This window comes from Nicotiana tomentosiformis, unplaced genomic scaffold (genome assembly GCF_000390325.3).
Source record: "Nicotiana tomentosiformis unplaced genomic scaffold, ASM39032v3 Un00460, whole genome shotgun sequence".
Taxonomy (NCBI): domain Eukaryota; kingdom Viridiplantae; phylum Streptophyta; class Magnoliopsida; order Solanales; family Solanaceae; genus Nicotiana; species Nicotiana tomentosiformis.
In genome coordinates this window covers 1-13,550 of record NW_027175019.1, presented here as the reverse complement: position 1 = coordinate 13,550, position 13,550 = coordinate 1, and the positions used below count along the sequence as shown (strand labels likewise).

Sequence of the window (13,550 nt, the reverse complement as noted above, 5' to 3'; positions counted from 1 at the left end):
ATATTATCACTATTGGTATTAGCCACGATAGGTGCCACCTGCTGATGGAGTGCATACAATGTTATTGTCAGACTATTCTTATAATATCACTTCCTCTTTAGATCACCGAGCTTAGGTCGAAGCCTTCTTCCTTACTTCCTCGTCTAGTTTTTCATTGTAGTACTTAGGGAGGACCCTCTAATTCTTGCAAAGCTGTGAGCTTATTACAGATCTTTTGATGTCCTTCCTTGCTTATAATTATTCGTAGTTACTTAACTCCATGCCCTTGTGCTTGTAGGGTTGCTAGTGAACTGATATTTTGACCGTCTCCCCAGTGGCACTTACTATGTTTATCTTGCACGATCTGCTGATTCGTCTGTAACCTCCTATCTAGCCATAACTAGGCTCTTCCTGAATCAACTACTAACTACTCATTGGTCCATTCTCATATCAATATTCCGCGTAATCTCTCTTGGGTTATTTCCTTTGTCTAACTTACCTCTTGCACTGACTCCTTATTTATCAATAACATTCCGAGCAGAACCCTTACTTCCTTTCCTTGACATCGTGCTTGCATAATATTTTGGAATTGTAGCATGTATATAGGATTTGGATAAACTCAATCTCACTCCTTTTCTCATTTTTCTTTTGGGCATTCTTCCCTTACCCTTCCATAATTACTAGAACCACTTAATTCTGACTTAATACCACATCACTCCATATTCCCCCCTTTAGGGGAGCACTAAGATTTAGTGTTAAGATGATCTACGTATAGATGTTTTACCTTCTCATATGTGGCATAGTTTCACATCATCGATGATCCTTACTCACCTCGTGGTAATCCTTCTGTACCAAGGATAACAAAATTCATCGCTCGCGAGGGTGACACTTAGTGTAACTGGCACATACAGTCCCTTAATCTTAACTTTACTCACCTTGCTTACTTTGGGGAAGAGTCTTCCTGAATGACCTTTAAAGGGTATTCTTCTGTCCTCCATTCTTCTATCACCGGGACGCAATCTCTGAAATTCTCATGATACCGACTACTACTCCATCCCTAGTCCATGCTTAGCTTATCTTGTTCATCAGTCCATGCTGATTTCTTATTACTCTGGGGTCTAACTTTTTCTTTTGGTAGTCGCGTTGGAGTCACGAACTTATTTCTCGAAATGAGGATATGACTTTATGGCCTATACTCTTTTTTTGTCTCAAGGCCTGTCACCTCTCATATTTTCCTTCACTTCAGTATAGACTCAGTAATACTGTCATATTTTTGATCTACCGTTGTCGTCCATGTATCACATCTTACTCATAATGCTTCATTAACTCTCTTATTATTTCCCGCTAACATTTATGTCTATTACTTTATTCAGAAAACTTCAACAAGACATTCTTTTGCTGTTAGCTCCCCTTGCTCCATCTACTGGCTCTTTGGGTTGCCTAACATTCTTTCTCTACTAGGGACGGGAGCTACACTAAGGTAATATTTATCCCTTCGTGGCTTAAAGTGCCTATCTTTGTAGTATTCATATCTAGCTATACTATTTTAGAGTGCACCCTCTGGATGTCTCACAATGAGATCTATTTGCACATTTGCAATATCCTTTGGAAATGTCAGCTAATGTTAATAATCCATCCACCATTTTTGGTTACCCTAACCCCAGCTAGATCCTGACATCCTGCCTTCTCTTATACTAATTATGTTAGCCCCCATAGGGCATAAATGATATGGGTGTGGTTGATTGTACATACATCTGTTATAGTTGAAGGTAACTCAAAAATGCTTATATTCCTCTACCTGAATTGTAAATACTGATAATCTCCATTAGCTGTGGGTACCTCGTACCCTTCTTTGTGTTGATTCTTTTACTTTTTGAAACTTGTATCTATCTTCTGAATCTCTCATTGCCTTTCACCATAGGGGTGGATAGATATTCCTGCCTTAAGGCTCCTTATTTAAAAGGCTTACATGTCTTAGTACACACATGATCTGGTGAAGACCTTTCATTTATCCATCATAAGCATCATGTCTTAGAGTTTGTAATTCACGTTGCAATAGCTTTGTTAAGGTTCACATGAATTCTTTGTAAAGCTTTGTAATTCACGTTGCAAATAGCTCTCTGTGGAGTCATCACCTTAATGCAAACATTTTCCATTCTATTTAATGATGTAGGGAGTTATTTTGCTCTTTGAAGGATTCATTTCGATCAGCCACTCTTTTGTTCTTGATCTTTTGATATTAGGAAATGAAATATAACATTGGTGTAGGAAAACTTTTATAGTGTGCGTGGCCCCCTTATTTTATGAGTAATGTCACATAATCTATTAAAGGTTTTCCACCTTTCAAGTATTATATAAGAGTCACCATGTTAGATTAATGGGCTGCCACGTTTTTTTTGTAGTTCAAGCTTTATCCACAATCATCATTATTTAGTCACTAATCTTATGATTAATTTGATAATTTCCCACTATCCAATAATTAACCAATTACCCACATAATTAAGAATTATCCCAAATTACTTAAAATACTACTTATTTTTAACATACATTATACAATTTAGTATCATGGCCATGTGGTACCTTGTATGGTACTAGTCCATAAATACCAGGTATTTTATCTCAGACCGTATTTTATCCCAAATTTCCAAACTTCGACGAAATTTTAACGTATGAAAAAAATGCGGGATGTAACATCTTATTTCCGAGCTTATATCAATTTACTTATGGCGTACTTCCACGTACGAAAACATGGGGTGTAATACTCTTGACCCAAACAATTCCAATGCAGAGAACATAGCCACTGTCATGACCCAGATGAGCTTACTGACAAAGAAAATTGATGAGATGGGTACAAAGCAAGTGCACATTATTGACACAACAAATGGAGGTTTGTGCACTCCTTGCATAAAACAGTCATATGTGTGCTCGTGGAGTGGAGAGAATGACAACCAGGGCTTCAGAGAGGACATGAATTATGTCAACAATTTCGGAGGTCAGAGGCAAGGTGGGCAGCAATGGGGACCAGCACCAAACCAGTAGTACAGACCAAACCAGCCACAAGACAACCCCAATCCAGGAAGCGCACGACCACAAGGCCAAGTCGTGCCTTATCAAAGGCAACAGGGCTATAATCAGCAGCACCAGCAATAGTTGGCCTACCAACCACCTCATCAAAAACAAGAAAACAACATGACAGAAATCAGGGGCATGCTGCAACAACTCATTGGGACAAATGGTAAGATGCAAGAAAAGTTAGCAGCACATGATTCGGCAATCAAAGGCATTGAAACTCAATTGGGACAACTGCCTATGGCCTTAAATAATCGCCCAAAAGGAACATTGCCTACAAATACAAATATTAACCCAAAGGAACAAAACCCAAATCAGCTAATGGCAGACGAGTCAGCAGAGCTCACCGAGGTTATAATTGAACAAACACAACTTGACAAGGGTAAGGAGAAGGAAGGTGAACAACTTTTATAACAGGTGGTAGAAAAAGCTTCCAACAAAGAAAAGACACCAAGCAATGGGCAGAGGTTGACTCCTGTACCATTCTCTCAGAGATTGGCAAAGCAAAAGAAAGATGATCAATACAAAAAATTCATGGAAATGATTTGACAAATTCAATTGAATATTCCACTGATGGATGCTTTGAGGGAAATGCCAGGGTATGCAAAAATGCTGAAGGACTTGATGTCGCAAAAATTTGACTTCCAGGACCTGTCTACTGTAACTCTAACGCAGACTTGCAGCACGGTAGTGGCAAGACCTATGGCTCAAAAAGTGTCTGATCCAGGTAGTTTTACTATCCCATACACCATTGGGAGTTATGCTTTTGCTAAAGCATTGTGTGACTTGGGGCCCAGTATAAACTTGATGCCCTTGGCAATCTATACAAAGCTGGGCATTGGCAGAGTTGGACCGACCTCAATATTGTTGCAATTAGCTGATCGCACAGTCAAAAGACCGACAGGAATTCTTGATGATGTGCTTGTTCAAGTGGGGAAGTTTGTATTCCCTACAGACATCGTTATTCTTGACTGTCAATTGGATGAAGAGATACCCATCATTCTAGGAAGGCCGTTCTTAGCCACTGGGAGAGCGTTGATTCATTGTGAGACTGGAGAGTTGAAAATGAGGTTGAACAATGAAGAAATAATATACAACGTTCAACAATCCATGAGGAGACCCAGTGAATTTGCAAATTGCTCACTAGTGGAGGCCGTGGATGTGATACTGCAAGAGGAGGATGAGACCCTTAATTTCAAGGATCCGCTAGAAGCCTGTTTGATGAATTTGGAAGAGATGGATGGTGAAAGGATGGTGGAGTAGGTCATGGCTCTCGAGGGTCAAGGGTTCTGTAAAAGGGAACCTCAGTTCGATCCCCTACGCTGAGAAGAATGAGCAACACCACCTGGAAAACCATCAATAGAGGATCCACCACAGTTGGACCTGAAACCACTTCCAACTCACGTCAGTTACGCTTTCTTAGGGAATAGTTCTACTTTTCCTGTTATTATATCATCTGGTTTGCTAGCTGTGTAGGTAGAGCAACTCTTGCAGGTGTTATTAGAATGTAAGACTGCCATTGGGTGGACCATGGCAGATAAAAGGGTATCAGCCCAGCCTTTTGTATGCACAAGATTCTCTTGGAAGAAGGGCACAAACATTCCAGAGAGCATCAACGACGGCTGAACCTGAATATGAAAGAGGTGGTGAAGAAGGAAGTGATCAAGTGGCTGGATGCGGGTATCATCTTCCCCATCTTTAACAACAACTGGGTCAGCCCTGTTCAGTGTGTTCCGAAAAAAGGAGGAATGACAGTCGTACAAAATGAGAATAACGAGTTGATCGCAACTCATACAGTCACGGGGTGCCGGATTTTCCTGGACTATCGGAAATTGAACACAGCCACCCGGAAGGACCATTTCCCCTTGCCTTTCATTGAACAAATGTTGGACAGGTTAGTTGGGCGGTCTCACTTCTATTTCTTGGATGGATATTCGGGGTACAACTAAATCTCAATAGCCCCTGAAGACAGAGAGAAAACATCCTTCACTTGTCTGTATGGCATCTTTGCCTTTCGGAGAATGCATTTTGGACTTTGCAATGAGCCAACTACATTCCAGCAGTGCATGTTAGCCATTTTCACTGATATGGTTGAAGACATTATGGAGGTGTTTATGGATGATTTCTCCATGGTGGGGGATTCATGCGAAGATTGTCTTCACAATTTAAGAAGAGTGCTCAAAAGATGTATGGAGACAAATTCGGTGCTGAATTGGGAACGGTTTTAGGGCATCGAGTGTTCAGTAATCGAATTGAGGTCGACCATGCTAAAGTTGATGTGATTGAGAAATTGCCACCGCCCACTGCGGTCAAGGTAGTGAGAAGTTTCCTTGGGCACGTCGGGTTCTACAGGCGATTCATAAAAGATTTTTACAAGATTGCTAACCCTTTATGTAAACATCTTGAAAAGGATCAGCCCTTTGTGTTTTCTAATGATTGTATGTTGGCATTTGAGGAGCTAAAGAAGAGATTGATAACTGCACCCATCATTATTGCACCCAACTAGGAGCAACCATTCGAGCTCATATGCAACGCCAGTTATTATGCTATAGGAGTAGTCTTGGGGCAGCGAAAAGACAAGATGATGCACCCAATTTACTATGCAAGCAGGACGCTCAGCGGTGCACAGCTCAATTACACCGTAACAGAAAAGGAAATGTTAGCTGTAGTGTTTTCCTTCGACAAATTCAGGTCGTACTTAATTGGTTCAAAAGTTATTGTTTATACTGACCATGCAGCAATTAGGTACTTGATACCAAAGAAGGAGTCAAAGCCACACTTAATCCGTTGGGTTCTTTTGCTACAAGAATTCGATTTGGTAATCCATGACAGAAAAGGGACGGACAATCAAGTGGAAGACCACCTCTCAAGGTTGGAAGGAGCTGAAAAGAAGATGGAGGTTGAAGATATAACAAAGACATTCCCGGATGAACATTTACTCGTTGTGACAATGTAAGAGTCGCCATGGTATGCTGATATTGCTAACTATTTAGCAAGCGGTATTGTACCTTATGAAATCTCTTGAATTCAAAAGAAAAAGTTCTTTCCCCATTGTCGATCTTATTATTGGGATGAACCTTTACTTTTTAGAATATGTGTAAATAACATGATCCGGAGGTGTATCCCCGAGAAAGATCAACCTTCAATTTTATAGGCTTGCCATGCCTCACCATATGGTGGACACTTTGGAGGAATCCAGACAGCAGCAAAAGTGTTGGAATCGGGGTTGTATTGGCCAACTCTGTTCAAGAATGCCCATGCTTGAGTAAAAAGTTGCGATGAGTGCCAAAGTATAGGAAACATATCTTGACGTCACAAGATGCCGATGACCACAATTCAAGAGGTGGAGGTTTTTGATATGCGGGGGATTGACTTTATGGGGCCTTTCGTCAACTCGTATGGTAACAAATACATATTTGTGGTAGATGACTATGTCTCCAAATGGGTCGAAGCGGTGGCTATCCCAAGCAATGATGCAAAAGGGGTGACAGACTTCCTAAGGAAAAATATCTTCACACGTTTTGGTACCCCGAGAGGTATAATCAGTGATGGCGGAACCCATTTTTGCAATAGAGCGTTCGCACGACTGTTGGAAAAGTATGAAGTTCGCCATAAGGTATCCACACCTTACCACCGACAGACGAGCGGGCAAGTTGAAGTGTCCAATAGGGAAATCAAAAGTGTCCTGACTAAGACAGTGAATGCGATAAGGACTGATTGGGAAAAGAAGCTGGATGATGCATTATGGGCGTACCGCACAGCATTCAAAACTCCAATTGGTATGTCACCATACAAGTTGGTGTTTGGAAAAGCATGCCATCTTCTAGTAGAGCTCGAACATAAAGCCCTTTGGGCACTGCGGCAGTTGAATTTTGATATGGAGACCGCAAGCACTAGCAGAGTCACTCAGTTACATGAACTTGAGGAATTTAGGTTCCATGCATTTGAGAATGCAAGATTGTACAAAGAAAGGATGAAAATGATTCATGATAAGCACATTATAGATCGGAATTTCAAACTCGAAGATTTAGTGTTGTTATACAACTCGAGATTGAGATTGTTTCCGGATAAGTTGAAGTACCAATCGTCAAGACCCTTCAGATTGGTGCAAGTGTTCTCAAGTCGAGCTGTAGAAATTGAATCCGAAGTTGGGACAAATAAGTTCACGGTGAATGGGCAAAGGTTGAAACATTACCTTGGAATGGTCAAAGAAAAGGGGGATAGAGTGGTGATATCTTTGGAAGAGCCCCAATACACGAGTGAAGAGTAATAATGAAAGCCTGCGTTGTGTCGCGATGTTAAATCAGGCGCTTCCTGGTAGGCAACCCATGGTTTGTTGTAAATCGTCGTGCCGCGACGTTAACTCGGGCGCTTTTTGGGAGGCAACCCATTATTTTTCTTTACTCTTGTTTTTGTAATTGATTTTGAATGGCATTGACCGAGATACTAATGTGCAGGGATAAAATTATGCTCATCAGAATGATTCGGGGGACGAAATTAACCTGGAGATAGGTAAAAGTGCGAAAAAGACAAAAATTTGCTGGAGATCGATATCCGCGACCGCGAATTGGACCGGGGAGTAGGCCGCGGATTTTGCAAAGAACACTGCCCCCCCATCCGCGCCCGCGGAGTCGACCGTGGATTTTACTACCTTCACTGCCGCAAGTCCGCGCCCATGGACTTGACCACGGATTGAGGCGCGGATTTTGTCCCCCTCATTGTTCCTCATCTGCGGCCGCGGATTGGACGCGATCGACCGCGGATGAGGCGGTACCAGGTTCAGAATTTGTTATTATTATTATTATTGTTTTTTCTTTTATTTTCTTTTCTTTTCTCTTCTTTTCTTTTCTTTCCTATTAATTAGTTTCTTTTACTTAACCCCCGCCCCAACCGCCCACTCCCCCACTTCTTCTTTGCCTCCCCATAAACAAAATTTAAAACCCTTCCCCCTTCCCCCTTCCCCTAAAACAAAACACACACCCCCTCTCCCTCTCCGTCAAAATTTCTCTCATCAACAAAGCTTCTTCTCCTTCCTCCTCTTCTTCACTCAACAAATCCCCAATCTCCGTTCCTCCCAAGATCTACATGTAAGTAACATGATTCTATTCCTCTTTCTTAGTATTTGTTTTGTTTTCAATTTTTTATTTTCCCCATTCTATTTCTTTGCTATTGTATGTATAGGATAGTAGAATCATGGGTACTCTTGTCTTGGTTTAGAATTGTAGTATATATGTGGCATGTGAGACTAATAGATTTGGTTGAATTGGGGGAAGACATTGTTGAGTTTGTGAGGAATGGAAGTTTAATTGGGGCTTTGGGTAACTTGGGGGGTATATGCACCTTAAGTGTTTGTTGAATTGCCACAATGTGTTTGAATGTGACCAATTGTGCGAGTGAAGTCTGAATAACCGCCATTGGTTCCAATATTCCGTCGATTACTGATAGTAGTGTTTGTTGTGTAGGTACCATAACACTTTCAAAGAAGAGACGCACCACCGGAGCCTCGTCAAGTGGTCATGGAGGTTCATCTCGGTCACGGGCACCGGCCAGTGCAGCTCAGTTTGATCATACCCGGTTTGTCTCCAGAGCAGCCCAAGACCATTTTAGTTTGAAGGCCACTAAAAAACCTGTATCGGAAAAGGGTATTGACAGGGCGTCCCTCCAGGATGAGTGCCCTAATATGTATCGGGAGTTGATCAGGCGCAAGTTGGATAGGTTTTTCGAAGTGCCGGAGGAGGGTAACTTGATGCTTGTCCAGGAGTTCTATGCCAACTACCCCGAACATGAGGATAGAATATGCACTGTGCGACACACGAGGGTGGATGCCTCGATAGAAGCTATCGGGAGAGTGTATTGATTGCATGTATTCACTGGGGAGGAGGATTTATATGATACTTACAAGCAAGAACCCATCACATGGAATAGGTTTTTCAGAACTATTTGTGCACCAGACAAAGAAGTAGTGTGGGTTGTGCAGGGATCGAAGCTACACTCTACCTCACTCACTTTTGAAGGAAAGTGCTGGTTGAACATCATCAACAGTCGCTTGCTGCCATCCCATAACACCACGGATGTAAATGGTCCGAGAGCTGCCTTGATCTGGTGCTTCGTGACTGGCCACGATTTTTATATAGCCAAGGTTATTCAGTTTGAGATGTTCGTCCGTTCACCACAGAAGAGGTATGGGTTCTTTTTCCCCTCTCTAGTCATAGATTGTGCTGGGCAGCAAGGGTGCCTGAGAACCCAAATGCGGATAGCATGGTGAAGAAAGAAGCAAAGTTCTGGGCAGACAAAGTGACCATCAGGAAAGACCCGGTGGCACCTGGGGCAACTCATAGTGATGATTCTGGTGCATCGAAGGAGGGTGATGAAGGGTAGGAGGAGGTTGAACCTGCCTCACCCCCACAGGAACAAGCTGCAGTGGCTGAAGGACAACCCCAGGTCAGATGGAGTACACCGATGACAGCCTTAGAACAGGATATGGCAGGGCTGCCCACTTCCGTCACGGAATTGGGGGATAGAATTAATGCCTTGGCCACCAAAAATGCGAAGTCAGAGAAGAAAATCATGGGCTGGCTGCGTGCGCTGGGAGGGCGTGTCATCTCGACCCTGGCACTATCTCCGATCAAGACTGATCCACCAGGGAAGTTCCTTTACCTCGCATTACTTTATTTTGCATGACATGGGGACATGCCATCTTTTTAAGTGTGGGGTGGGGGATACTTTATTGTATGTTGTATGTAGAATCGTTACGTAGTTTATTTACATAAATCATTTTCGACTTGTCCCGACGATGCATATCATTCGACGGGTTTCTTGAGGGACTAAAGTCGAAAGAAAAAAAAATGTTAAAAGTAAAAAGAAATGGTGCGGTGAGCATGGATTTTCTTTCGTAGTAGTGTATCAATTCCCCCTTGGTTTTTCTTTAAACCACGGTTCTTTTCCAAGGGTTTTATTTGAACCGGGTGTAGTTAGTTTTTATTTTTTAGTTAGGAACTTATGGGCTATGGGCAGGATTAGAATAGGATATCTTAACTTCGTAATGCCTTGAATATAGCGGGTACTTAGTGTGACGCTTAGGCTCATTCGCTGACTCTTGTAAGAATGCCTTAAACTGTATGTTCTTAATTTGGCTTAAGAACTCTGATCTAAGTGTTTGATGATCCGATCTGGAGTGAGTCATGTGCCATGTGTGTGTGTGAGGCTTGTTGTGTTCTGTGCACGACATTTGATGCCTATAACTTGCCTTGTGTGTCTGCAAAGTGAAATAGTAGACTTGTTTAGTCTGGGAAGTGATATAGGCATTTCTTTGTTGAACCATATATATACATATTCCACCCACCTATTTGTTATATATCGTAGTTAACCCCATTGAGCCTGTAATCCTATTTCCTTGGCAACCACATTACAAGCCTTATCCCTTGTTTGAATTGACCATCTTGTTGAACCCTTTACCTCTCGCAAGCACTTGAATTACTAAGAATCTATAAAGGATAAAGTGTCGGGTAGTTGGTGGGGCTTTTGAGTGGAACCAAGGAAATGAGGAGAAAGGTGCACCTTATTTAGTCCAAAAAAATGTGTCATGTGTTAATAGTGTATCATGTTGATTAGTAATATTCTGTGGTGGCTTTTAAGGTGATTGTTGTCAAAGAAGTGTGGGATAATTTACGTGGTGTTGAAGGTTGAAATATTGGTTTAACCTAAGTGTGGGCTTGATTATAAAATATATGTATTAAAGTGCTTGGGGAGGTGTAGTCACTATTATATCCAAATATATTCTACCCAACCTGCAGCCTACATTACAGCCAAATAAAGTCCTACTTGATCCTAGGCTGAACAAGCTCAATTAGTAGAGAAAGTACACTACGGGCAAGCCTATGGAGCATTTTCTGTGGCACAAGAATATCATTTCCGAGAGTGAGTGAATTCTGTTTATTTTGAAGTTCCTCAGTGTGCGTGAATTTTATTGATTGTGGAATGAGTCTCTTTTGTAGGGAGCGGGCACTTGATTCACGAAGGAGAGGTAAGTTTGGACCTCTGAATAGAGTAAGTAAGTCGGTTAGGAATATTGCGTGGCTCGCGGGAGTCTACTCTTGAGCTGTAGATGTTACACTAATGTATACTCAAACTATGTGAAATATTCTTGGTGTGACAAGTTAGGGAAGTCGCTCAGTGAAGATAGGCCTCTATAGAGTGAGGTTTGATTTATGCAATTTAGACACTATTTATACTCTAATTTAGCCACACTTTATTGATATTTGAATGCAAAAAAGTAACAAAATGCACTAATTAAGAATTTTATGCTTTGCAGGAGCCACTCCGAGCTAGGAGGAAGCTAAAGAGTGTTTTGGAGTCAATATGGAGTGTGGAAGGCCAATCGAAGATTAGCCCGGTCGAAAAGGAGCGAGAAAAGCAAGCAGGGAGGTCCCCTCCAGGTGTGTGGCAGCGGAGTTGACCGCGAATTGGACCATGCACTGGAGGTAGAACAATGGCAGAAATCCGTGGCCGGATCCGCGGTCAAATCCGTAGACGGATCCGCGGTCGAATCCGCGGCCGCGAACGAGCGGACGGAGGCCAACAATTCAGGGGCAATTATGTAATTTTCAAGGGGACTAACCTAAACCTATATGAAGCCTAATTCGCCCAGAAGAGAAGAGAGTTGTTTTTAGGAGTTTTTAGGAGGCAAGAACAAGAGAGAGAAGACGGAGAATTTCCTAAGAGTTTTCATCTTCTTCTTCTTACTTCCATTGTTGATTATGAATTATTATAGTGAATGTTTATCCATTAGTATTAGTAGTTAAACCCATCATCTAGGGTTGATGGAACCAATTGTCGGATGAAGTTTTGACTATGTTTAGATATAATTGAGCCATTCTTATTCTATGATTGTTCAACTATGCGTTGTGTTGTGATTAATTGAAAGGGCCCTTGATTAATAGTGTCTAGTTACCTTGTGTTGCTTGAAAAAGAACACTTGGTTAGATTGTTGTTGAACAACACCACTTTCGGGTAAGTTAAGAGATTAATTACTTGAATTTAAAAGCGGGGTTAGAGATAACGAAGCTTTGGTGGCATAATTCTGAGTTGCATAAATTGTTAACTAGAGTAGTTCGAGGGAATGCTGCTAGTAAATTATCATAATTGATCGAGAGATAATCACGGTAGCCCGGAACTCATAATCCTCATAGAGTATTATGGCGAGATTATAGATAACGTGTCAGGAATTAGTCTGGCAATTGGGGAAATTAATAGCCCTAGATCCTTTTACCTTTGAATTCAACTTTATTCTTGATTATTGCTAATGTTGTTGTCATTTTTCATTAGATAAATAAATTCCACTTATACTATATTAAAAATCATGCATCCGGAAATTGTTTGAGCTTATCATTAGCATTGTTAAAAGTTGTAGTAAATAGGTTAGTTTCCTTTGGGATTCGACTTCGGACTTGAACCGGATTATATTTGCAACCACCGCTTAGTCCTTTTTACAAGGCATAGTTGGGTGTGATCACCCCTGCAACACTAGAAGGCAAGGAAATGTTGTGCTCAGCTCCACTAGAATACCCAACTCATGCTTTACGGCCCTCCAGAACAATGATGTAAACTGCTTACCCTGGTCAGAGATGATAGATACCAGTACGCCATGAAGACTGATGATCTCGCAGATGTAAATTCAAGCCAGCTTGTCACGCCCCGAACCTAGGAGCGAGACAAGCACCGGGTGCCCCACCTAACCTGGCGTACCAAATTGCGACTAAGGGACTCTGAACATATAATGTCATACTTTGGCCATGGGGCCACCTTGCAAGACAATTTGCGAAGCAAAATATAAAACTGAATGGAAACTAGCACTAACTAAACATCAATATAAAGCTAGGCCGAAAAGGCCGTCATAGCTACTACAGCCGACAAACAACTAAATTATACATACCAGGCCTACAAACCCAACATACTGCACTAACCAACAGGATATGTCTACAAGCCTCTACTGATAGATATATTGTGATCGGAACAGGGCCCCGACCTACCCATAACATATATACAGATATACATAAGATGTACACAAAACTTTAGACCTGGCAACTCCGAAAGACGTGGAGCTTACCGATCAGGCTGAACTCGGGAAACACCTACTGAGGAGGTCTACCCGTCTGTCTGTCTGAACCTGCACACATGAAATGCAGCGCCCCCAGAAAAGGGACGTCAGTACGAAATAATTTACCGAGAATGTAAGGCAATAAAATAACTGAAATCTAAAACTGAACAGATACTATGATAACTGAAATTAACTGGGAGTTAAAGATGGTCTGGAGATATACTTACCTGCTGATAGTGACTAAACTCCTTCAATATAGTAAGTAAAATAAATGTCCGGCCCTATAAGGCACGGTACGTGTAACTGCTCGGCCGTAGTAGGCTCGCTCATAGGTGCTCGGCCATACTCGGCTTTGTACCTCGGCCATCCTGGGCTCGCTCATAGCCGCTCAGCCACAGTAGGCTCG

At 41.9% G+C, this 13,550-nt stretch overlaps 2 protein-coding genes across 2 annotated transcripts; both read left to right on the top strand.

The window, feature by feature from the left end:
- Positions 1-3,621: 3,621 nt before the first annotated feature.
- On the top strand, positions 3,622-4,311 carry LOC138904118 (uncharacterized). The gene has a single exon (XM_070192581.1). It carries the CDS (start codon positions 3,622-3,624, stop codon positions 4,309-4,311), a length of 690 nt encoding a protein of 229 aa, XP_070048682.1.
- Positions 4,312-5,069: 758 nt separating this feature from the next.
- On the top strand, positions 5,070-6,004 carry LOC138904117 (uncharacterized). The gene is made up of 2 exons (XM_070192580.1): positions 5,070-5,269; positions 5,740-6,004. The coding sequence occupies exons 1-2, from the start codon at positions 5,070-5,072 to the stop codon at positions 6,002-6,004; spliced, it is 465 nt and encodes a 154-aa protein (XP_070048681.1).
- The last annotated feature ends 7,546 nt before the right edge of the window (positions 6,005-13,550 follow it).

What these genes read in the sequence shown, in the direction of transcription:
- LOC138904117 (XM_070192580.1), top strand. Translation starts at nt 5,070, where the DNA reads ATGCATTTTGGACTTTGCAATGAGCCAACTACATTCCAGCAGTGCATG. An exon ending in TCGGTGCTGAATTGGGAACG is followed by an intron (nt 5,270 to 5,739) that starts GTTTTAGGGCAT and finishes CGACAAATTCAG; the next exon opens with GTCGTACTTAATTGGTTCAA.
- LOC138904118 (XM_070192581.1), top strand. Translation starts at nt 3,622, where the DNA reads ATGGATGCTTTGAGGGAAATGCCAGGGTATGCAAAAATGCTGAAGGAC.